The sequence below is a fragment of the Stegodyphus dumicola genome, chromosome 7 (assembly GCF_044657685.1).
Source record: "Stegodyphus dumicola isolate Sdum_Otavi_A_Nest chromosome 7, ASM4465768v1".
NCBI classification, from domain to species: Eukaryota; Metazoa; Arthropoda; class Arachnida; order Araneae; family Eresidae; genus Stegodyphus; species Stegodyphus dumicola.
In genome coordinates, this window is record NC_140774.1 from 18055717 (window position 1) to 18082570 (window position 26854).

Genomic DNA, 26854 nt, shown 5'->3' on the forward strand with positions numbered 1-26854 from the left:
ACGTTAGGAAAGTGGGAGAAATACCTTATATACTCCCCTTTTTAAAGGGCGACTAGGGTTTTAGGGGACTTAGTCGCCAAATCCTGGGCGCGGAGAATCATCATCCACAACCCCTTTAGTTTGGGCGCCACTTGTAGAGTGATTAGGAGTGTTTTTGAAAGCAAGAGAGATGAAAAATAGCAACCGCCTTCGCCAGGAATCGAACCACAGCAGAAAAGATGAAATATATGCAACTGCCTTCGCCGGGAATCGAACCACGGACCTCTGGAATACTGGCCCAGCATGCTGAACCACTACACCACGAAGGACGTTAGGAAAGTGGGAGAAATACCTTATATACTCCCCTTTTTAAAGGGCGACTAGGGTTTTAGGGGACTTAGTCGCCAAATCCTGGGCGCGGAGAATCATCATCCACAACCCTTTTAGTTTGGGCGCCACTTGTAGAGTGATTAGGAGTTTTTTTGAAAGCAAGAGAGATGAAAAATAGCAACCGCCTTCGCCAGGAATCGAACCACAGACCTCTGGAATACCGGCCCAGCGTGCTACCGTTACACCACGAAGACGCGCTAGGAAAGTGGGAGAAATAACTTATAACCGAATCAAAAAGAAAAAAGCTTGTAAAAGGAGTGGCATTGGGACAAATAATTGTTCGTCTAAGAGGAAAAACATCGAAAACACTTCTTGTTAAGAGATATGACCTCCCTAAATTCCAATATGGAGTGCCAGCACCTCGCTATTCTCAATGAGCGAACAGTTCTTGAGGATGCTCATTCCTCGATGAGCTGTTGTTGAACGTTCTTCGGTGAATGTGACCGTGAGGAAATCATTCCACAAATGTTAAATCAAGAGAGGAATACGACCCCATAGTTCGAGCGAGATTCTAATTTTCTCGCAATTTATCCATCCACATCACAAACTGATGTACACTGACACTATCATCCATAAAAACGAAGTCTGTACAAGTGGAACTTCAAAATAGTTAGACGTTCAATTGATTCCCATGAATGGATTCTTGTAAGAAAGCGCTTATTAAAAAAGAAGTGCCAAAAAGCTTTGCTTTCTCGTACACAGAAAATATGCGACTTCAGTGAATTTAAGAAAGATAAATTAACACTTTGAAATCTGCCATTCACGAGAGAAACTACCACACAGCATTTACAACAGCTACGTAACAAAAACCAAGCATATACATTGAAACAGAAGGAAAATAGATTATGAGATTATATTTACCACACCCCCTATATATTGTATAAGCACTGAGTAAGAAAAATATCATATTATGAGAATATATTTATTTACCTTATGCCCTACAATATTTCAGATGCCTGAGCAAAAGCACTAAAGAAATTCACAATGACTTTAGACAATGATATTTATTTCATCCAACAAAATCAAATTACTATTCAGAAAGGGAGAGATAATGAATTTCCCTTTCACAAATTAGTATGCGTGGATAAAAAAAGAGAGGAAAGCACTACTAATAAACACATGAATGATAGAAAACAGACGCTCCATACAAATAGCAGAAATTATTTCACCACTTTTTTGATGAAGATCTGGCAACCCTACACATAATTATACAACTGCATTTGGGAAAGGACATCTGTTAAGTGTTACACAATTCAGAAAACGAAAACGTATACCGACTTATTAAAATTTAACATGAAAAGTGCACAATTAACTCTATCTATCAATGAACATGTGCTCCTAAAAGTAGGTTTATTTAAAGCCAGGTAAGTGCGAAATTTGTGTAAAATACAAGGTCATCGAAAAAGAAATGCAGGTACTATAAAAAGTTATCACCCAAAAACTACTAAACACATCGAAATTATTCGAATGTTAAAATGTGACGAAGCAACTTAAATTTTGTTGACTAAAGGCTTAAGATGTGATTGAGAAATTCCTCAGTGCCTGGATCCAAAGGAATCCATTTCTTTGGACTAAGGCCAGTCTGCTTTGCTGTAAAATACACACCATATTTACCTCCCCCTGTTGTGTGACGAATGCAGCAAACCTACTAAGGGGAAAGGGTTATGTAAGCAGGTATTTTTTTACATTCGATTTTTTAATATTATTTTAGGTTCAAGAAATAGTTAATAAATTAATATCTACGTGAAATTTGAAGTCGAATTGTCACTTAATTTTTGAGGTAGGCTGCACCGCGCGCGTCAAAATGTGTCTTCAGAAGACATTTAAAGTTTTTAGTACGAAAAAGTAGTACTCAAGTAACGATTAAGTAGTAGTATGCTGCTATATAAGCAACAGAATTACTGAAATTACTGATTTCAAGCTAAATTACATTGTTAATGGGTTGATTGCCTTTTCTTGTGCTTTTACATATTGTTAGTTTTATACATTTTTTGAACGATTTCGATAAAGAATTAAAGAAAGCATAATTACTCAGAAAAAAAAAAAAATCTAGCAACAGTTTATTACTGGAAATGAGAAATATCGTCTGCTACTTTTAAACTGATTCTTCTTTCAAAATGTCACATGTGAACAAGCTGTGGAATGAAGGCTATGTTTTTGCGCTTTCCGAAGATCTATATTTCTATTCCACAATTCAAAAACGTTGTACAATGCATGGTATTAAAATTTCTAAGTACAGACCAAGCAGCATTATCAATCGGAAATGGAGAAACTTCCAATCATTACTTCCCCATGGAAACAAGCCACTAAATCAGTGGTTCCCAACGTGACCCCAAGGGTCCATGAGAAATTAAAATTGATTTGGGGGGGTCCTTGCAAAATGTCATGGGGTCCGCGCAAGGTTTAGTACGAAATAATAAAATTGTGATCTATTTTATCATTATTGAAATTTAAATAAATGGCAATAAATAAAATATTACCGACTTTTACGTCTTGAGTGAAATATAAATATAGGTGAGTGCTTAAAATACAGTATTTTACTTAAGTACTGAGCGTTATGTAATACCTTTTGTGAATTAACATTGAAAAAACTTATTTCCACTAATTTGTCTCTTGTAGTAACAGTGATGATGTGTTTAACTTGTTTTAATGTTATTACTAAGTTATTGTTCAATTTACTTCAATAAATTTAAGCTTTCAATTCGGATCAATACGATAACAACAACACAACAATAAAAAACTGAGATAATCTCTCAAAAACGAAAATAAAAAACATCTACTGACACATGCCTATGATTTAACAGCTCTATATGGCGCCAGCTACTTAAGTTAATAACAAGCATGGCATGATGTGAGACAGACGACCGAAAACAGGTTTATATAGGAACGCAATAACGCCGGTACATACACTAACTTGTCTACAATATAAAGTATAAACTGTAAAAAAGTCGTACACACCCTTAACGTTGTCTTAGGGATTACTTAACTAATGTTAAAAGTTTAGTTATTGTACTAACAATATAGTAATCTCTTAACGTTAGTTTTGGTGTAGTTGCATTTTTTTGTATTGCTAACAGATAGTGTACTTTTTTTATTAAGTATATTTGAATAAAATTGATGTCTTTTGAAAAAAAAAATATATATTACATTTTTCAATATAGTAATTCCTTAACTTTAGTTAACGTTAAAACTTTTTCTGTACAAATAAAACTTGGGAAGAGGAGAATGCTCTCAGTTTCCAAATCTTTTGAAATTGCGAAACAGAGATGAAGATTTGCTTGCTTACTGTCAACATCTAACGGCTCTTCATGCAGGCCTGAACCCAAGATTTGAAGACATTCTTCACTTATATATTCCCGACTGGATGTTGAACCCTTTTAGATGTGGACAAACTCAGATCCCAAACACTGATGAATCCATACAGGAACACCTTATTAAAATATTCACAAATGAGGAACTTAAACCAATGTTTGAACAAGGATACCACAAATTCTGCTTACAAAAAGAGATTCCAATTTTATATCCTGCATTATGGGTTATTGTATTGAAGTTGTTAGCTGCTTTCCCGTCTTCCTATTTGGCTGAACGTGGATTCAGTGCCGTTATGATCCTCATGACTCTCCCCCCAAAAAGGAAAAAAGAAATCGAATAGAAATTAGTGCTCGTGGGGATTTGCGGTTACTTCTCACAAACATTGAGGCCGGATATACACTGGTGTGCAAAAATTAAGGACGAAGTCGAAAAATTAGCATATCAGCTGAACGAAGAGGCAGAGCGGACAGAAAGACCAATCAGGAGATTAAGTAAGGTGATGTACGGTAGCACATGCGCAGATATGCAGGTAGACGTAATGGGGGAGTGTCTGAGTAGTATAAAGCATGTTGTCGGTGTAAGATCAGTATTTCTGGCAAAGAGATTGCACGCCGTATAGCAGTTAAAATCACACCGAGTTGCTGCCTCAGCGAGAAATGGCGAATAATCAATCTGTTAGACGACATCTGGATGCTCTTACCCGAGGTCGAATCATTGGGAAGTTGGAGGAAGGCCGCAGTGTGACAAGTGTGGCTGCAGAGTTCGGAATTGCTCACAGCATCGTTTCACGACTTTGGAGACAATTTCAAACTACAGGAACAGCTATCCGGGGGTTTAGTAGTGGTCGTTCACGAGGAACACACCCGCAGATGACCCGTATATTGCCTTACAGGCCAGAAGAAACAGGCGGCAGACAGCGGGAGAAATCGCTAGACACACGACACAGGCGACTGGACGACCGATATCGCGTTTTACCGTGGCCAGAAGACTGCACGGTGGTGGTCTGTTTGCACGACGCCCTGTACGGTGTGTACCTCTAACGCCTGCCCATCGGAGAAGGCGTTCGCTGTGGTGCCGGGAACACCGGAATTGGAGAGACAATGAATGGGGACGAGTACTCTTTACAGATGAGAGCAGATTCAGTCTGAGTAGCGATTCTCATCGCATACTCATCTGGAGAGAGCGGGGAAGCCGCAATCATCCCTCGAACATCATTGAAAGGGACAGGTATGGAGGTGGCGGTGTTCTCGTTTGCGGAGGCATCATGCTTGGTAGTCGTACAGACCTTCACATCTTCGACGTAGGTTCAGTCAACGGGTCTCTCTCTTCAGTCCTCTTCAGTCACAAGGATAACACAAAGTCTGGTTTATCAGTTTTTTGTACTGAATTTGAATTTAAATTTAATTTAACTTGATTTAATTGCTGCCGAGTGTGGGAGAGGGTCGGATCAATGGATGCTTTTGATTTTAGTTTCATTGGGCCTGGTCCTGCTTATGTCCATATGTGGTCGGTGAATCGGATCGCGTCTATTTCTGCATACATATATATGTAAGCTTTATCAGCACTTTTCTGTCATCGAGAACGATTCAGAAATATATGTGCATGTGTGTGCATGTATGCACACTTTGCCCGGTGGCAAGTTCGCCAATTCAGAGTTTCGTTAATCGGCCCAGTAGAACGGGAGATACAGAACTGTCTCTCCTCTTTTATGCAGAGTATACGTATGCATGTATGTGTGTTTGGATTGCGTGTTATACACACGCATCCATGCACATACACATACATTTTTGCATGCGGCCCCGATACCAGAAAAGTATCGCTAACTTTTCAATGCCAGGGCTATACAATTTGACTTTCTGCTCTACGAAATCGTTTGTTTGAGCAATTAATTCCTTGCTGTTTCGGCCTATTTCCGAGCTGTCCTTTTCGGAATGAGTCACTTCGATGCGGGGTTTTAGGCATCCATTTGGGTTTACAACTATAAGAATACATTCTTCAGATGTTAAATTAATTTTATAAGCAATTAAAAAAAATGTGTCAAAAAATTTCATTCTACATGACCCTTTCCCCTTAGGGTAAGTCGAGAATTTCGGATTTTTCTGGGCATTTTAGCAACTGAATCATTTTGACATGTTAAACAGTTTTCGAGTAACATGTTTTTATAACCTATGCAACCTTTTACGAAGATCCTGTATTTTAGAAATACATAGCAGTGCGCTCTTCTGAACCAACTTACTTGTTAAATATTTCACATATGTTCTTTGATTAAAATCTGAAAACAATATGGATAATTAATAAAACAGGAATATGGAAGAATGAACATTATGTAGAAATAATTAACTTCACATTAAAAAACTAAAATTTAATCACATATTTCAAACGAAAGAATGAAACTCATTACATGAGTATAAACAATATTAACTCACTCTTATTTATTTAATTTTTTTTCTTCAAGAGACTATGCAATTCAAACGTAATTTCGAACATTCATGGTTTCATAAAACAAATCACATCATATAGTACTGAAATGTATGGTGTCTTAATCGGCAGTTCTTATCTTTCAATCAACGGTAAAAAATAAATACATAAATAAATAATAATAATAATAATAATAATAATAATAATAAAAAAAAAAAAAAAGAATCTAAAAGGTTTCAGATTTTAAATTACGTCCAAAGGGGCTTTTTTTTTTTTTTTTTTTTTAAACATTTTGTGTGTTACCTTTATCAAATATCATGACCTTCGCAATTAAACCATAAAGTTCAGTTCAAGAGCAATATCGCAAAATAAATTTTAAATGAGCATATTTTTAGAATTTTTGATACGCAGTCTCGCACGCTGGAGATTAAACTGTTTTTTCTGTACAACGTTGCCATGGCTCACTTTGAAATCCTTGAGTTTGTTAATAAAAAATTTGTTAAAGTTTTACAAAATATGAAATCGATAATAAAAATTACATTATTCAAAATTGGATGGCTCTAGGTACCGCTGTTTTACCACAACGCAAGAAACATACATACATTTATGCAGATTCTTCATTATTTAATTTCTTCAAATATAATACAGAGTGATAATATTTGGTGGCAACAATTTGAAAAGTGTCCCAATATTTATAGTGAACCGACGCAAAATGACAAAACAAAATGAATAGTCTTTCTGGGCAAATTGCCCCTTTGGACTGACTGAAAAAATAAAATAAGTGAAATGCGCACTGAAATGTATGGAATTAGGGAACTTCAAACGTTCCACAGTATAAATTTTCCTCCAGAATTTTTTTAATGCATGTGGCTTATTTACAGATTTGTGCAGCATTTGGGAGAATCTTTGCTAAACGATGAATCGGAAGATGGAATACGATTGCCTTGACTGCCCTGATCTTGAATATCCATTTACTTAATTTTGAGGATAGAGTGCATGATCCAGTCTACGTCAAAAGTCTACAGAACGTGTATTTCTTAATAAATAATGCATCAAGTCACCATATAAATGATATTGTTTATTGAAATAGGTTTCGAAGAAATAGAAAAATAAGTAAGATATTCAGTTAATCAAATTTATATTCCCCATCTGAATTAATAATATTCTTTCAATACTTTTAATATGTTTTTTAATGCTTTTTTTTTTAAAGAAATCAACCAACCGGTTGGTTGGAGAAGTAATCTGGAAGGTCCGCTTTAAATACCTCATGGAAATTGTACCTTTTTTTTTTTATCAATGGAATTTTGCAAATTTCGTCTGTTGCATTAGAATAAGCACTTCAAAACCATTTCTCCCCCCTCCCAAACCATGTCACATAACAAGGGCAAACGACGACTGCGAAGGAACGACAGAATTTTATAATTTGCTAAAATCCCCTAATTCCGTTTGTGCGGTGATGACGGAAACGTTACGAACGCAAATGAGGGGAGGGTCATTACGACCTTGAAATGCCTATTTTAAAGTAACAGACTATAATCTTTTTTTATTATCAATCACTGGACGATTTAAAAAAGATTTTTTTTTTTTACTCTATTGCTGAGACGTTCTCTTCGATAAGCATCAGTAAGTCTGTAGAGTTACGAGGCTTTAGAAAACAGGAAATAGAAAAAAATAGCAATGTCTTCGGCGTGATTCGAACTCGGGACTTCCCGAATGCTAGTCAGATGTGCTTCCGATTACGTCACGATGGTACGCAATACGGAAGGTGAAAATTTTTTACATTGTCCTTTCCTTAATGAGCGAGTGACGAGGAGAGAACGCAGTTGCCAAAAAACATTTTAATTTGGGAGTCACTTGAAGAGTTATTAGCGGTTTCAAAGCAAGAAAACAGTTAAAATCTGCAATGCGCTCGTCGGGATTCAAACTCCGGACCTCCCGATTCCTAGCCGGGCGCGCTTCTAGTTTTACCACGAAGGAACGCGGTAAGGACTAAGAAAGGGTTCCAACTTTCTTCAAAAGGCGATGAACAGTAGATGATGATGAAGGAATCTCTTTACCTACTCTTCAAGAGCTGCACACGGATTTCTTTCAATTGCAGCTTTCAATACATCATTATCGAAAAAGACAAACGATCATAACGGCTGTCACCTTTCAAGCAAAGGTCGTCGTGGCGAAATTTACGTAACTCTCGTTGGCACTTGCGAATATTCAAAACAACTTTAATATACATGTTTTCTACAATTTTTACTGCATCGCTGCACTACTATCTATAATTTTTTATAGAATACCATAAAAAATCTAACGTTAAATTTCTTTAGAATCTTCCAGAATTATGGCCCAAGTCTTTTACAGATTTCTAGAGTATTGTATACAATTTTAGATATAGCTCCTATAGAGAATTTTGTGAATATTCTATAGAGATATGTGCAGATTCTATAAAAAATTAAAAAAAATTTACACATTCAGAATTCACATTTAGAATCTTATGCAATGTGTACAGAATTAACTAACATAATTCTACTCTAAAATAAAATAACCTAACATATCAGAATACCAGTAAATTCACGAAAATCAGTCTCTTTTTCTGTTTCTGGTACTCGTTTTTCATTCAGCTGCAGCTGAATACTGAAGCTGAAGAAGCCGATAATACTGAATCGCTTGAAAACACTCCTGTTAATGTACAATATATGTCAGTCAAAATTGCCCCCCTTTTTTTTGGGGGGGGGATACTCAGATTACCTGTCATGTCGTTCTTACTTATTTCCTAATAAAATTAAAGAAACTTGGGCTTAACTACTCCTCGAAAGCTAAAGAATTAAAAAACGCTACGAAAGAAGAAAATGCATTATAAACAGATTTCAAAAAGCAATTGCAGTTAAATAGAATATCAGGTAACTGAACAGAATAAAATGAATGACTTCTGATAGAAAATTAAAGGGCATAAGAAAAGTCTTAAAGTTGTTCTTTTCGCTAAAAATAATATATTAGTAACTAAGAAACGAAATGAAAATTTTGAAAAGTAAGATAAACACAATTAAAAGTTTGAAACTAACTAAAGACAATTTTAACAGTTAAATTTCCTACATTTTCCTTATTATTACTTCAGCATTATTTTAAAAGGAAATTGTAAAATCTACTTCAGATCCAATTCTGGAGTTCTACATAGTCGTACTAAAAATAACTGATATTTTCCCGTCTATTTAGAAACTCCGACATAAAGAGCATTACGGGTTGGAATAAGATAATTACATTGGTTAATTATGCGCCAATAATTACAAATATGCAAATTTTTTAGGTTTCGTGGCAACAGCGATTTATTCTTCCAAAAGAATATGAATTCAAAAAGAATATGTTAAGAAATGAATAATTTGATGATTCCCTGAAAACTAGGTAATTTTCCTAAACGTAACATGAGTAGCACATACTTTACAAATCACGCTGGAAATAGATAGAAGAGTACTATACCTTAAATGTGCATAAAAAAAAAAAAAAAAAAGTTTATAACGTGCATCACTTTAACACACCATGAAGCACACTTCATAGCACATACTAGGAGCGTATCCAAAAGTACCAGTGTTGCAAGTTGAAATTTACATAAAAAACACGCTTGTAAACACACCATTTCAGCATATCATGTAGCACACTTTACAGTACATGCTGGAAACGTATCGAAATGTACGTCACAAGAACAGTGTTGTAAGATGTGCGACATAAGCACGCCATGTAGTGGTTTGATGTTCGTAACTACCCAGTGTTGAAAAAAATGTGCGCCACCCTAAGAACATGACTGTAACATGCACCACTTGAACACGCTGTAGAATATACTTTAGAACACTTGCTGGGAACGTTTCGAAACTTATTAGAATGTATTTCTGCTACGTTCCACTAAGTACGAATGGGCATTTCGTGCTTAGTAGAACGTACTTTTATAAAACTTGCTAGGAACGCTTCAGGGGAGGGGGGCGGAAGTTGAGTTGTATGTTGAAATGGGTGAAATTGCTGAGATGTTGTTAGTCAAAATATTGAAACGTCCCAATTATTATGCCCTAAGATGTAATAGAACATGGTTGTAACACGCATCATTTTGGCGTGTTACAACCATGTAACACGCTGAAATGATGTTACATGTGTTACGTCAGAATTATTATGCCCGTAATAGAACACGGTTGTAACACGCATCATTTTAGCAAGTCTTGCAAAACGTTCTAAATGCATTTAACACCGTAATAGAACGAACAAACACGCTCCCTGAACGTGCTCTAAAATTCCGCTTGCGTAATTGCGACGCCAACAAGAACCAAACTGCAACCTTTACTAAATAATACAAAAATAGGCAAAAGTCAAGATCTACCGAACTTTAAAATAAAATGAAAAGCATGAATATGTTCGTATGAATAAAAAGTTTGCAAAAGGGGTACGAAAAAGAAGGAAAGATATCTTGAAAGTAGCTACAAGGAACTTCCTTTAGATAGCATCCAGATTCTTCCCAAATAGAAACTGGAAATTTCTATCTGTCAGATGACCCAAAATTGAAGATATCAAAATCAACTGAATCGAATTAAAACAAAATTAGACTTAAAATATTATACATTATACGTACTAAAACGAAGAGTACAAAATACACAAATGAAGTAAAGAAATTCCAGCAAAACATCACTTTAAAATTTTTTAGAAATTGAATCCATCTAGAAATAGGTAGAAATTTATTGTAATGACGAACGGTATTTTGAATACATTTACAATATTTAAAAAGATGAATTATTAAATTTCTAACAGAACAGGTCGCTAATTCATGATGTCTTGCCATGTTCACGTCAAATATAGAACTTGTAACATTCCTTATGTTAATCTAACCAGTTATTATGATTTAAATCTTTATTGTCAATCTTAACCAGAATGCAAATCAGGTTACGCGTATTTAAGGTGAGATTTGGGGATTGTAAGAAAGAACGTGTTTCTGATTCTCAAGACCACATTATTAGGTTTCTGCTAGCTATGATAAGGTTGTATTATTCGGCTTCGCATTATACTTGCCGACATTTTAAATTCTTAATCCGGCGAAAAGTATTCAGCCAACTTCGAGTGAATCCAATTGTGTACCCTTTGGCTACTAGTCTTAGTTTTAAATTTGGATTTGTCTGTTACGGTTAATCTGTAAGCACGAGAGATGCAATCTATGTTCAAAGTTCTAATTTAATATAAATAAATAAATAAATAAATAAATAAAAAAAAAAAAAAAAAAAAGTTATTTTGTAATCTTCTTAAATCTTTGCAGTTATCTTCAGACGAGCGATAATTCGCTCCAAGTCTGTTAGGAGTTTGGATACCAGATTATGATACCAAAGAACATGATATTCTATAAACATTTAATATATTTTCCTAAACAAGTACAAATTTAAAAATGGAAACGATCATTTTTGTGATGTATTCTTACAAAAAACAAATTATAACGAGTAACATTGCCAACCAAAGCATTTCAACAAAAAATCTGGAGTGTCTGAATTATTACGCGACTTACTGATTAACTCTTTTTTGCAAAATATATATATATATTACAAGGAATATTTTGATGATATTTATTTTATAACAAGTAAGGCTTAAAAATGATAATGTAATAGAAAAACAAACATGAGTCTACCTTTCAATATCTATGCAAACCAAATTCAAAAATAAAGTGTCCGAAAATAAATGGAGTCACTGTATATAGATTATAAAGATATCAACTATAGTAATAAATGCAAATAGGATGCTAATTACATGCAAGAGCCCTTAAATTTTCAATTCCTTTCCAGATATTCCTACACATTCATAAAAATTATATAATTCTACATTTTAAGTTCCTTAGCGTGTTATAACGAGTTTTTTACAAAATAACATATGAAGTTTACGTCATTAATTGGAAGAGAATAGAAGCAACAAAACTAAACGGATTATTTTATGTTAGAAACGAAATTATACTTCAAATTTATTACTTTAATATCTACGCCACGAAGTTATTACGTAATAGCGGCTCAAGAAATAAAATTATTAAATTTCGTTGAAAAGGAAAATGCATTAAATGCATTAGCGCCAACGTCTTAACGAACGAATAAATAACGAAGCTAACATATTATGCACTTTTTGAAAGAAAAAGAAAGCCCGTTCGTAATTAATTCAATAAAACTTCATTACATCCTTAAAAAAATATATTAGATTTACAAATTGGAACGCAGTAAACAAATTACTTTATGAAATAAGTGTAATAGCGAAACCGCTTTTAATATTTACATTCTTTTCTTTTTGTTGATTCGAATTCAATGAACACTTGCGCGGCAGGTTTCGAAAAACAAAGAGAATGTTAGGTGGTGAAGAAGGGTGGAGGTAGTGAAAGCGCATTCGAAAAATAAAAGGATAGTGTTAACTCTTTTTTTCCCCCTCGGAAAAAGACAAATCCGATATCGCAAAGCTGTCAAGGATGTCAACAGCGATATCGATATCACGCGCGATGAGCGCCCCCTGGCGACGCGGGTCAAGAATTAGCGGTCGATTTCTTTCCGTCTTTTCAGTACAGGAAAGTTAATTGTTTCGTTATTTCCATCCCTCCCCCGAACCTCGGCGCAGCTGATGAAGCATGGATATTCGTTTATGGAGATGAGTTTATTTCCTGCCATTTCGAAATGTCGTTGCGAATGAAGTGAATCCAATTATATTCGGCGAAGGAAGATTTTCACTCTGATGTTAACAATTTATCCTTTAAGATGTTCTCGGAAAGATGATTGAAAATAAACACATTATTTCTTAATGACAATAACAGGACACAACTTTATTCTCAATGAAATAAAAGAGCAGAATGTAAAAACCTAACTATAATAAACTCAAAAACTTCTTTTTAAAAACAAATGGCGCCAACACCAGCAAATTGGAAAAAAGACTATTATTCTAAGTGGAACTTCAGATAACGAACAAATTACCCGAACAAAAAACGTTTTGGATAATGAATGGTGTCTCAAGTTACGGACTCAGGAACATATGACTATCAAAGTAACTTATACGACATAATTAATACTCATGGATTTCTGTAAAAATCCTGTTAATATTTTTCATTATTAAAACTCATTAAGAAAGCTTGGCAGCTAATCACTTGCAGAATCATGAATTCGGTCAGGAGGAAATTATGGCCAGACTGGGTTGTAGGCAAGGGCATCTGTTATCTATGACACCGTGTCTCAAGGTAAAAACCATAGGCAAGTTGACAATGAAGAACGGAGAACATGCTCTTGAATACGCGACGAGTGTGCTAACCATTACACCAGGATCGTAAAAATGAGCTCAACAGGAATGAATTACAACTTCAGAAGCAGCAATAAAAGGCGAATGCAGAAGAAATGTCTTCGAAGGAAGAAGAGATGATTTTAGCTCTCTGATTTTAGCTCCTGCACATCATATAAAATGGGATGAGAAGGAAAGTCTTTCCCATAAGGGTACCAGTGTGGTGAAAAAGTGTAAGTTACAGCTTAGGCTGTGACAATACCATACCTCAATTTAGAAAATTTTAAAATACAGATGGTGTTTACACATTTTTAGGAAAATTTCGCGGCCGTCGTTTAATTAGCACGTAAAAATGTAAAGTTTTTTTTTCCTTTTTTTTTCTTCTGGAGTTAAAATTTGTATCAATATTTCCATGATAGAACGACTTCTCGTAAAATGCCCATTCCTTTTCCACTATTTCATCCATCATGGTGAGTTTGCGATTACAAAAGAGCTCTCTATTCAAGAGACCATAGCTGAAACGTCGGAGAACTTCGCAAGAATGCACTGAAAAGGTATATACCTAATACCTGTAGCAGTCTTCAATTTTTCAAGGTATGCAGTGGTACTTTTCGAAATATGACTTGTTGCTTTGTCTTGTTGAAATTTCACTCCTTGACAGACGTTGGGATAATGAAAGGAAATTTCTTCTTTAAATATTGGACGTAAAACTTTCTCTTGGTAGTACATGCTGAGTTGAATTTAATATCCCCCCCCCCCACTTTTCTTATTTTCGATTTCTGATTGCTAGAGAATTCTGTGGCAATCCTAGACCTCTAACTACAGGTTCCTTTGCACTGACAGAAACAGGTTTGTACAATTTTGTTGTGGATATAATCGGACACTCAGTATTTTCTAGTTTGATAGTGTGATTTCGTGCTTAAAGTTATATGTAAAGTATCTACAGCTCACCTACCGGACCGTAATATTATTAATAATTGAATTGCATCTTTTCCTATGATATCTAAAGAAACCTTTATTTTCGGTCCAACGGAACTTTTGAAGTTATTTATCTCGCAAACAACAGAGACTGGTGGTTCTTCTTAGAGGCAAGCTGTTTAAGTTGGACGCGCAAATAGTTGTATCACTCGAAGTATACAAAATGAAGGATCAACTATGGAAGATTGGGCTAAAACCGACATGTAATACTATAACAACAGTACTCGTTTTAATTTAGCTATAGTTACAGGGGTGTTAGTGCAGATTCTCATAGGAAAACAGTTGTAAGAGAAAAATGTTAAGATAAGATAACCCCTGAACTTTTTCAAATTTTCACGCAAGATTACCAGGATATTCCACATATATAATTAAGAAAATATTTCTTAGATATTAAAAACATCACTGGAAATTTCATTTTTCAAAGCGAAGAAAGTTTTTTTTTGATATATTTTATTATTTTTCAGTTATGTATAAGTCAAATTAGCTTAAATTGTTTTGGTGGTATCCCGGTTTCGTATGGATTAAGCTAATGCATTAAAATCTTCCAACCGGCCAGGGTTGGGCTCCGAAACTCTAAAATGCCCGACACTGTCAACAAAAAGAAATACTGTACAGATTATATTACCAAACTGCTTCTGGTACTTTAAACATAGATTCTTTTCCTTTTAATAAAATGCCATCATTTTTCGACATGACATGTTTCAGAGATGCATGCATCTGTACTTATTCAAAGCCGTTATAAAAGGGCGGTTAAAGATTTAAGATTCTATTGTAAAAATAGACAAAGATACCACGAATACTTGCACCAATTCTTCACTGTACATTTATTGATACTTAAAAAATACGTTATTTTTTCCCGTATTTTGCCCCTCCCTCTTTTTAATAATTTTATCGTCCGTTAATTAACAGGCGAAAATTACGCGAATAAATTAATTTTCGAAGGACACGGTTACGGTAAGAATATAACAAATGAAAAGCAGTTATGGATAAACTACAGGTAACTATCAGATTATTATTTTTTAAAGAAAACTACATATATAGCATTATTAACATTAGGGAACATCTTATAAAATATCGTTACTTTTACTTCCAGGTGAACTGAATTTTGCTCGTTCTTATGGTTATCTTCGCTACTCCTGAGGCCACCAATCATCACTAAATAATTAGAAAAAGGTGAATGAGCAGCCAACCCAGCGATCTGAAGTCGGTTTGTGTTTGTTTCGCTGTGATGGTCATTTCTTGTATTGGACTGGCATAAAGTTTCACAGTTAGAACGATTCTAGAGTTCGGCGTGACCACCTCCGGTAGTTGTCAAGAGTTTGTTACTACGGCCAAAATAATCATTACATGGACGAATCCATTTTCAAGTTTAGGGAAGCTCATTCTTTGAACGCACTACACTGACAAAGGGGAAAATTACGCGAAGATTCTTAAAATTTTCAGAATCTGGTGCTAGAAAGCTGGTTGGGAGAGAATATTGGAAAAAAGGAGGTGAATCATTTGGTTACTAATGCGAATAACATCAAATGCATAACCAAAAGACACGGCATAGAAGGTTTAACAAGATAAAACATCTCATGTGGAGACCACATGACCTTTTTGTATGCCTATTATATTACACACATTTTTTCCTGCACATCATATAAACTTATTTCTTTAAATTATTGTAACTTAACTAACCCATGCCTCGAAACAAGTTGAGAATAATATCAAAAAATCGCAAATTTTGAATTTAAAAATCCCGGTCCATTTTTGTTGCATGAGAGTCAAACTTCTTGTACTTTTATTTTATTTTATTTTTTTTTCACAATAAGTATAAAATTTTTCCAAATATAAGTACAGGAGCCGGGAGACGCGTTCAAACTGAACTTCGTTAATTGTCCACAATTATTATTTTTTTAAATTTCAAATTGCCAAAACATGAATACTTTCATCATTTAAAACACTTTTATAACTGGAAATATGTGACTACGACCAATGATCACAAAAATAAAGCCCGCGTAAGGACTTGCAAACCGATTACGGAAGTGGGATGCTTTTCATACTTCAGATTGCAATACAAGAGGGAAATAAATGCACAACTAGATGTTATAGCAGTCCCCATACACAAAATTTCAGCGTTTTAAAGCTAATTGTTTTTAAGTTACGCGAGGTACAGACGTTACGAAAAAAAATCCATTTGAATCCATTTTAAATCCCTTTTGCAATTCATTTTGAAAAAAAGAAGCCTTTATTTTGTCTGTACGTATAGACGACAGCCCCCCCCCGAAAAAAAAGAAAAAGCCAAAATGCAACAGGAACAGTCAAAATGGCTATTTCCGTTCAATTATGATAACCGAAATTTTTCACAATTAAAGTACTTCCTTTAAAAGAAGTAAAAGAAAGTAAAAACAGTGCTCGACACAAGAAACTCATGCTGCTATATATAAAACATTATATTTCACCTTCACTGTCCTTTTTAAGGTGATGAAAATTGAGAAGAAAAACGAAAAAAATCATCTTGAAAGTGTTATTAAGAGTAAAAACAAACTGCAATCAGTTTTCAGATTAGAAAAGGGAAATAGAAACAGGTTTTTCGCAATAAAATTCAGTGCACTAAATAAAGATCACAAAAAAATAAATAGGTATTATTTTAAAATGGCCTGTTAAAACACGAATTCCGCAGTTTTTCTTTTCAGCTGAAGTCTTCGCGATAACCAACTTAAAGGCGGCACGTTCTAATTAATCACGAAGCTCCATGATGACGGATGGAAGAATAACAAACAAGGACCACAAAACGTTATTCCTGAAACACGAAGTACTTCAACACCAACGCTCACAGCTCCATCTGCAATGAAGTGGATACTTTTAAATAAACATAAGGAGGTGCACGACACGACACGCCAAAAGACTCATCATTTGGGAAGAAGTTTGAATTACGGTGGCAGAACGGCAGAATACATTCGAATAGCGACAGAACAAAATCAGAAACTATTTAAAGACGCAGGCGGGACAAATGTAGGAGCTGTCACGTGAGCAAGGCCGCTTTAGCTGACACAGGCTCCGTTGTTATGACAGTTAACAAATACCTTTCAAAGTTTGTAACGAGCGAAAATTACGAAACGGAGAGTTAGATTCTCACAGACCGCAACCATGACGACAAGAATGACACGGAATCGATGGAATTGCAATGGCAAGAATCGCTGAACCACAGAGTGGAAATTTTTGAAGAATTTGAAGAAGTAATTGCAATATATGGAATGTGAAGGAAGAAACGAAGATCAAACATATCCCGGTCTGATAAATCAGCAATAAGAATAAAATCGAAGGTCCAGCAACTTTTCTTGTTCATCTTTCTACTTCTTTTATCAAAAACACAAACAAATTAAGAGTTTAAATTATTTAGCCTTTCATTTACCTGTGACTAACTGTATACAGAGTTGAGTTCTAAAACAGCTTAATTCTTATTAATTAATTCTTTAAAACCTTAGATTCCCATAAAAATTACTATTGCTAACATATCTGATATTTATAGTACACACTTTTAGAAAGACTGCGACGCCGTTTAACTTATGCTTAAAATATAAAAGTACTTTTTTAAATGTTCGATCGGATATATCTGCCTCGTGATTTCCACGAGAGATGAGCTTTTCGTAAAATAGTCATTCATCGTGGTAGTTCTGTAATGCTTTAAATCCATCTTTTGTTCCTAAAACCAGTAAGAGAAGTTCACAGTTTAAGGTAAAGTGACCTTCTTGGGAGAAAACGTGATAGACGATGGCCAAGTATTGATATCCAGACATGAGATTTTCGGTTATAGTGTGATACACACAGTTAATATGAATTTTATTTTTTGCCATTTTTAAAAATCTAGCACTCTGCGCAGTGTTACCAGCAAGTTTTCAACTAAAGTAGCAAGAGAAGAATCGAAAAGTCGCAAAAAGTAACACATGACGTCCGTTTTAATATGATTTTGGTGACATCATAGTTACTCTAGTTTATATGACCTCTTACGTCATCACAAATTCAGTCTTCTTTGGTTTCGTACGTTGCGGACTGTAATTCGATTCTTAGTCACTTTAATTACATATCTTACAGTTTAACGAAAATTTTAAAAATATAGAACTAATTATCCAATATTTAAAAATTCATTTTTACTTCTGAAGTAATTTATATTTTTATTTTAAAATTAATTTGTTTTTATTCATTCTTAAGTACTTTCTGAAGTTTGAATTATTAGAGTTTTGCACTAATTTTTTTGAGTTGGCAGTTCTTCTAATTCATTACTTTTTCTTTATTTTAATTGTTGATGCATTTCAGGGAATTTTCCATTCTGCTTGATTGACTTATTTAACTTCACTTTTTCATTTAACTTTACTCTAATATCTTAACTTCTATTTACGCTTAAGTAATTTATTAATTTATTTATTATAAATTAATATTAGTGATACACTGTTTTAATATATAAGCGTTTTGCGATGTATTAACAAATTTAAAGTCACAAAAAAGTAGCACAAGGAAATGATGGAGTAGTAAAAATTTCACAAAGTCGCATGAGCGTACATTTTAGTCGAATAGGTTTATCAAAAGTACCAAGTTTGCCAACATCGCACGACCTGGCAACATTGGCTTTGAGGACCACTAATTGAAAAAGGCTACTCTAGGGAATTCCGCAGATCAGAAACCAAAATTCGAAAAGAACTTCTTAAATACACGTGGACTATAAAAACTACCTACCTAAAATAATCCAATAACTTTTATTAATTTGAAAATCTATTGTTCTGGTTATCTAAAATAATACGAAGTAAATATCTTTTTAAAATTAAATGCTTTGTAAATACTTGGGTTATTTAAATCTAACCTATTTTAAAAATAAAATTTCCAGAGTATGGTGAATTATCGATTACCGATATTATCGAAATTATCGATAATTAGAAAGACTGGGGAAAAAACACATTTCAACAATAACACAGCAAAAGAACATAAGATTTCGATGCAGAGCTCTTACGCAAATACATAAAGTATATCCTCTGTTTTTAAAAATATATTTAAAACATAGACGGATATAAATCTCAAATGCTTTTGCTTAGCACTTAGCTTATAAAGATGAGCAACTTGTTTATCACGGTTTCCAAGTAGAAATAAAAATGCAATCAGCCTAGGGATTTGCGATCCAGAGTTGCGAATATGTAAATATGTTTACAAGCCTGGATTCCCTTAGAGTTTTATTGATTAAAAACAAGTCTCATTTTAAAGGGCGAAGGTAAATCCAGAATCGTTAGTGGGTGTTATGAAAGTAGGCGTAGTAGCACACAGTGTGCAGCAAAGCACAAATTTAAAATGATACACGCTAGTATACACCCACTCTAAAATATAAACAACCTTACAATTTTAAATTATCCAAATAAGACGAAACTGGCATTATCTTGTTCATTAGAATTCATTATTAATATACAAAACGTACAATGTGAATGTATGAAAAGACATTCACATAATAATAAAGTATGTATACTTTTAGGATTTTCGAGAATTCAGAAATTTACGATGGGGGAAAAATGTGAAAACATGATCATTATTATTCTTCCTTAATCCCCCCCCCCCAATTTCATCACGGTAACAATTATTTTATTTCAACGGAATAGTTCAAAGATATTTCAGCACTTTTAATAAAAGAAAATCAATTGAACATTTGCAGAAAATAAGTAATCTTTTGTTAAAAGAGATTACGAATGTGAGCCAATAAAGACGCCATGAGTAAATACCTCAGATGTTTCTTCCAGCTTTTATTTAGTATGAATTAAATATGACATCGAGAAATCACGCGCTTTAGTTCGTTACAAGTAAAATTAATTTTTTACATTTTAAAGACGCAAGGTCTTTGCTCGCAAGATTTTCTCTTCCCTTAAGAGGTGAACTTAGTTTTTATTAGGTTACCCTTACATCGCGGGGATAAACATTTTTGGGGACACTCCGAGCGTCCTTGACTGTGGAGTGCAGTTGGATAGTATGTCTATCGTTTATACAGTTCCACGCAATTCCTCTAGTACTACAATGGTTTATCCCATGCACCTTTTCACCATTGCCAGAACATCATCCCCCCCCTCCTACCGAAACATGAAAAATACATAGATTACATTTGTTTAGATTTAGATTATTTTCTAATGTGTTTTATAAATTTAAAAAAGATGTATTATTACATGCGTACGGGATGGATTGAGTCGTATTGCACACGAAACTGTTGACAGCTTGATGAAATTTATTTTTCAAAATTAATAAAAACTGTCAAAAAGAAAGTTAAAACAAATCTGAAAGTTTCAGATTTTACATTGCGCCCGAAGGAGCTTTTTTTTTTCAACGTTTTGTGCATTACCTTATTTATTATATTTCCTGTTCCTCACACTTAAACCATAAAATTCAATTCAACAGCAATATTATAAAATATTTAAAAAAGCATATGTTTAGAATTTCCGATATACAGTCTCGCGTGCTGGAGATAGAATTTTTTTTTTTTTTTTTTCCCCGTACAGTATTGCCATTGCTCGCTTCGAAATCGTTGAGTTTCTTAATCAAAAGCTTATAAATGCTTTACAAAATATGAAATAGATAATAAAACAAATTCCACGTTTCAAATTTGGTCCTCCAGATGCCTATATTCGGGAGGAGACGTATGTTATTCAAAATTTGATGACTTGTTTTATCACACTGCGAGAAACAGACATATATTTATGCAGATTCTTTATTATTTAATTTTTTTAAATATAATACAGGGCTCTAATATTTCGTGGCAACAATTTAAAAAGTGATTCGCAGTTTATAGTGAATCAACGCAAAATGCCAAAACGAAATTAACAGCCCTTCTGGGCAAATTGCCTTTTGGAATAATAAATAAATAAAATATAGTAAAATAAAATAAATAAATAAAATAAAAGCCCTTTACAGGTTTGGAACTTTATACACAAACGTAGTGCTACAGCTCCTTCTCAGTAAGATAGAGTACAATCCGTAGTTACCACTTCAGACTACTAAGAACATTGAACACAACGCACTGCAAAACGCATCTCTCAATACTCAACTGAAAATTGATGCTCCCTCCGGTCCTACAGAGTCAGTCTTCCTCCGTCGGATAAGAAATTTCCAGCACCTTTGATTTCTCGAAATTGCTGGAAAGCATACACTGCTACAGTTACATATGGCGGGAAACAGTTATACAGGGATCGGACCAAAATGTCGCCTAGCTTGGCGACTTCTCGCCAAAATTGGGCACAAAAATTATTTATAAAACCCATCGCCAGCTTGGCGCTATTTCGCCAAAGCCATTTACCTGAACGTTTAAATAGACTTACTCCTATAACCTTATATTTTCCGGCGGTGGTTCGCATTTTCACACTTTTCGTACTACTTATACAAGATCATTTACTTAAAATTAATAATAATATTAAAAATACAATTACTAATAATGATTGGATAATACGAAAACTTGCATAAAAGCAGTTTTTTTCATATTCATAAACTAAAACTAAAAACTTAACAGCTGAATACAAGCTGACAGAATTTCGCTCCCTTCTGAAAGTATGAAATCCCCCCCCCCTCCGGTGTAGAACTCGTACTCTGGAGCAGAGGGTGTGTAATTTCGCAGTTGGAAGACGTATCTTGTTCGTTTTCACTTTATAGATGGGAAAAACAGAAAAACACCACAAGAAACCACTGAAGGAGCAGCTGTTCCGTCTGAAAAACTTTCGGCTTTTTCTGCTCATTTAGCGGCTTTTATATTAATAACATTAATAGCTAAAATTATAAATAAAATTTAGAATTATACTGCTTTGAGATCGTCGCTGTTTATAATAAGATAATTCATTAGAGTCTGAAGCTTCTGGGGAAGAGATTTATTCCTGAGAATATGCCGAAATCATTCACAAACATTGTTTTTTGTATAGGGTCGAAATGTAGATCTTGGTTATTTGACACTAAAACAAGTAGTGGTTTAATGTACCTGGTAAGCCACAGTGAACCAGTCTGGAAGACTCAAGGTCTTCCTTACACGGTTTATTAGCGTCCCAACCACTAGAGGCGATCCAGAGAGATTTATCACTATGCACGCTTAATATAAACCTCAAAGTCAGTGGTGGAGTCATAGTTACGTCAAGTACGTAGTTTTTCCATCGTAAAAACTTGTAAGCCACAAATGCAACTGCTTGTGTTATGTTGCCCAAAACGAAATAAGTAGGCCAAAAAAGGTCCATGAGCCGTCAGAAGATAATTCACTACACTGAAATAGACAACTCTTCAGTTGTTTTACCCATTTAAAAAATAGTTAAAAATTTATTCGCATTTTGACAGCCGATAATTCATTTAATTTTCTTCCTCTTCAGGTTTAACTGATTTAAAATAATGAATGGTGCTAAACTTTCTTTGAAGAAAGAATTTTTTGAGGGGGGGGGAGGAGTTAAACTGAAAATCTGAAACGACAGTTAAATGCAAAGTAAATTTAGAACGGAATTCCAAACAGACCCACCAACGCGCATTACCATTACTAAAACAAGATATAAGGTTTCAAGAAAATAAGACTGCTCAGAATGTCCCTAGAAATGTTTTTTCTCCTGATGAGAAGGGACCTTTAGCTGCCCTCGAAATCGATTGAGTGTTTCAATTTACTTACGCTAAATACAAGGTTGTTTTTACGATTTTGATTATAACATTAGCGTGTTACTCTTCTAGTCTAGTCCCTAGAAATGTTCCCGAAAACAGCAAACATCATCAAGTTGCATAAGGCAAGAAAAATTGATGGATATGCATTACTAGAATTGAAGAAAATGTATGAGGCAACGTATCCAGCGATAAGAAATTCAAATTCAGATTTGATTAGCTGTAGCAGTTCCAAGAGGTGTTCATCGGCAAAGCTACAATCCAGGAAAAATCCAGGCTTTAAATTATTCCAGATCAAAGAGTGCAGTTTCACAACAGGCAATTGCCAAGATATGCAGACGATATACTTTCAGAAAAAAGTATATTTAAAGCGATACGGCTAGATTTAGAAAAATGCACTGACAGAAAATTATTCATTTCTGCCGGCTGTTTTGCATTTTGAAAGTAAAACATATGTTAATAAACAGTGAATTTATGACTATTCAAAGAGTGTTAAAAATTTTGAGATACATTCTACTATGTAAAATGTAACGCTCCAGTATGCTCTGAACACATGAAATCCTTTCACACTTAATTTACTAAGCATTAAGGGCAGATATGTGACGTTGTGCTTATACATTATTTAAGCTTCTTCACTTTTTCTGTTTGCTAAACTGCTGTCGATTAAAACTGAATCAAGTATAACTACAGCTAAAATTTTCCCATCTTTTCGAAAATTACACTTATTATTAACTATTCACACTCCAAAAACTGTTTATTTTATTGGAGGTGTTCAGGCAAGAAAAAGAATCAGCGTAATGTTTATAAATTTGCAGATTAGTTTGGAAGGTTTAAATATAGAACCTTCTTCAGCAATCGGGGAAGAAGGTTCTATTATTGCAGGAGTTAAAGCAAAAAGAATCAGCGTAATATTCGCAAATTTATGGGACTAGTTTCGATGGTTTAAACATAGAACATTTACGTTAGAGGATCTGTATTTATCTTTTTAAATTTGCAGAAATAGTTCCAAATTTCAGCTGTAGTATAATAAATGGCGAAAGAGAAGTCAAAGATAAGATAAGGCGGTAAAAGTGAAAAGGAAGAGAAACTATCGGCGTCATCTATTGATGAAAATTGAAATCAGCTACGAAATAATTTCCTTAAAAGCTGAGGGTGAAGATGAATCGGAACTGGGATCGTTAACTACAGACGAAAAATTTTTACGAATGTGAAACGCTGTAGAAAATCTAATTCACCGACAGAGGATATTGTTTGAATAATTTTGGCTGCAGAAAAAAATGGAAAATGTGATTTTCTCACCAGCAATGTTGGACGACTGAGGATTTATGTGTTTCTTTTTCCTCAACATATGCCTCATGTTCCTTAGGGCTAAATTTTAAGGCTTTCTTAGTTTGACCAACGTAAATTAACCACACTGGCAAGGAATCCTGTATACTCCAGGAGTTTATGTTCGGAATAAGGTCATTAAATATGGAACTTCGAATTTTATTGACAGAAGAGAAAATGACCCGAAAATTGAATTTCTGTAAAATAAGCGCAATTTCATAGCTAATCGATGGGAAAAAAGGAATGACAGTTAAATCCTTATAAACTCCTAAAACGAGCGGACGCATTTTCATGTGTTGAGATTTATGAATAGTACGCTTTTCTTGTTGCTTTAACTCCGGCAATAATCGTTATTCCGCGTGTTGTTCTTTTAACTCTAAGAAGATTCTATATTTAAACTTTCCAAACTAGTTCTGCAAATTTATAAGCCTTAGGCTGATTCTTGTTAACTTAACACCTCCGATAATCATTATTCGGCGTGTTATTTTAACTCAGGAACTGTTTAATTTTTCCTCACTTTTTTAAGATGCAATCTTAAGATAAAATAATTCTTAAAAATCCAACAGCAAATTTCATTATAACAAACAACGAAATGGAAAAAAGGAATTAAATCTTTAAAACTTTACACAGATATCCGTTCGTTCGGTTTTAAGAGAGCAATGTACAAAGGCGAGAAATTTTACAGCAGCAGTAAATAATGAAGCGCCCATAATTCAAGTCTTTTATTGCCAGCTGGAGAGTTTAAGGTGCTATTCGAAACATTAAACATTGAAGTCTACATTAATCAATATGGAAAATCTATTCCTGAGTCCAAAGGATTAAGTTATATATTCAGAGGTACCCAATTAGTTTCGCCAGCTTCGTTCTCCAGGTGAACACGGCTGCCACCGATAATTTAACAGTACTGGTTTGTGTAGCGAAAATGGAATAAGATGCCATAGTAAAAGAAGGACAGAACAATTTTTTCCCTTTATTGTTTTAAATATGAATTTTCTTCCTTTTTACAAAAATGCTCTTCACCCCCCCTTCTATTGATACACTTCTGTGCTTGAACTCAGAGAAGGGAGGATGAGAAGCGAAGATTAATTCTCTTAGGCAAAGATACGCAAGGTTATTCTCGGATGTACTATAATAAATTCAAAAACAAGTATAAGTATAGAATGAACATACGAAATATATACAGTAAATGACTATTATAAGTGTGTGCATAAATATAAGCTTAACACACACACACACACACACACACACACAAAAAAAAAAAAAAAAAAAAAAGAGAGAGAGAGGGGGGGCATCCAGAATTTCACGTCGCACCAGAGCGTTTGTTAAAGATTTTTATGTTCTGCCTAAGGTCGAAATTGAACAATCTACTCTCGGACTCAATAATGCCGACGTGACACTTTTTCTTTCCCCCCCCCTTTTTTTAACTTTATTATTAACCATCGCTTTCTTCGCACTTACGCCACATAAAACTCAGCAGAAAAATAAAAAAAAATTTAAATAGCAGTGCATTTTTAGAATTCCCGATAATGTACTTAGGCTTTCTCCACCCCCCAGAAGGGCTATTATTCTTGAACTTCACTTTTGAGTCCAATCACTTTTGTCGTACGTTTCACTTTTCAAATAAGTACCCTATGGCGCGACAAGCCTCCTAAAATAGTTGCTATCAAAAAGGGAAAAATATATATATTGTTGCGTTTTTTTTTTTCTTTTCCTGACACCAGTTGCTATGTTATCTTCTTCCTTCTCGTTCGTACGGGATTCGTGAAGATTTGGAGTGAATAATGACAATACTACTTGATGGAGTATTGAAACAACTTTATTGGCCGGTATTGTCAGGAACAGCTCCAAAACACGTTTTTACAGTCGTCGATGAACTACTATAAACCCGCTGACACGATCAGAGACACAGCTTCCAGGTTATCAGGCTATCACGGTGGAGACAGCTTCCCAGCAAAGCACTAGAGTATAGCTCCCGACTCTGCTTGGTCGTTCTCGGAACTCCACGTACTCTCGAGACTTTCTACGCTAGATTCTGAGTGTACTCGCGATACACTCAGAGCACAGCTCCCGACGCTTCGGTTCAGTCGTTCCCGGAGCTCAAGACACTGTCTCGACGATGCATTAACCGCGATACACTACGAGACTCTTTCGGTGCACTCGACGACCCACTCGGCACTCGCTGCCCGGCTGTCAATTCGATCGACTCCGCAGGGATTGACTCGCTAGACGAGACACCAACTCGATACTAACTATCTCACACTCGACGAGGCACAATAACTGACTGCGGACCAGCAGGGTTTATATAGCTTTCGGCTTGTGTTCGAAAACATTCTGGGCTAAACAGGTAAGAATTTGTTCCAGAAGGTTCTCCATCCGTCCATGGCATAGCGCCGATTTTGTTGCCAAATGGACGATTTCTCGCCAAATGCGGCAAATCTGCCTTCCCTTGGAATTTTACGGCAACCCTAAAACTTGCTTTGCGGGGAAGCTACCTTACCGCGCCTTGACATTTCGTAACGATATAAATGCTTTTCCAGCTAGTGTCATCTCATGGATCCAGTCGGTAATTAATAGAAAAGAT

General features: G+C 34.8%; 1 protein-coding gene across 16 annotated transcripts in view; it reads right to left on the minus strand.

Annotated features, from left to right (window-relative positions):
- LOC118184279 (tyrosine-protein phosphatase Lar-like) overlaps positions 1 to 26854 on the minus strand; it is a 732937-nt gene that overhangs the window by 143708 nt on the left and 562375 nt on the right. For 15 of the 16 annotated variants that reach the window (XM_085819916.1, XM_085819920.1, XM_085819919.1 and 12 more), the window contains one exon: positions 5918 to 5953. The exons of the other annotated variant lie outside the window; for it this stretch is intronic. In XM_085819916.1, the coding sequence (XP_085676042.1) occupies positions 5918 to 5953 (36 nt within the window). The remainder of the gene's footprint in view (positions 1 to 5917; positions 5954 to 26854) is intronic. 16 annotated transcript variants of the gene reach the window in all.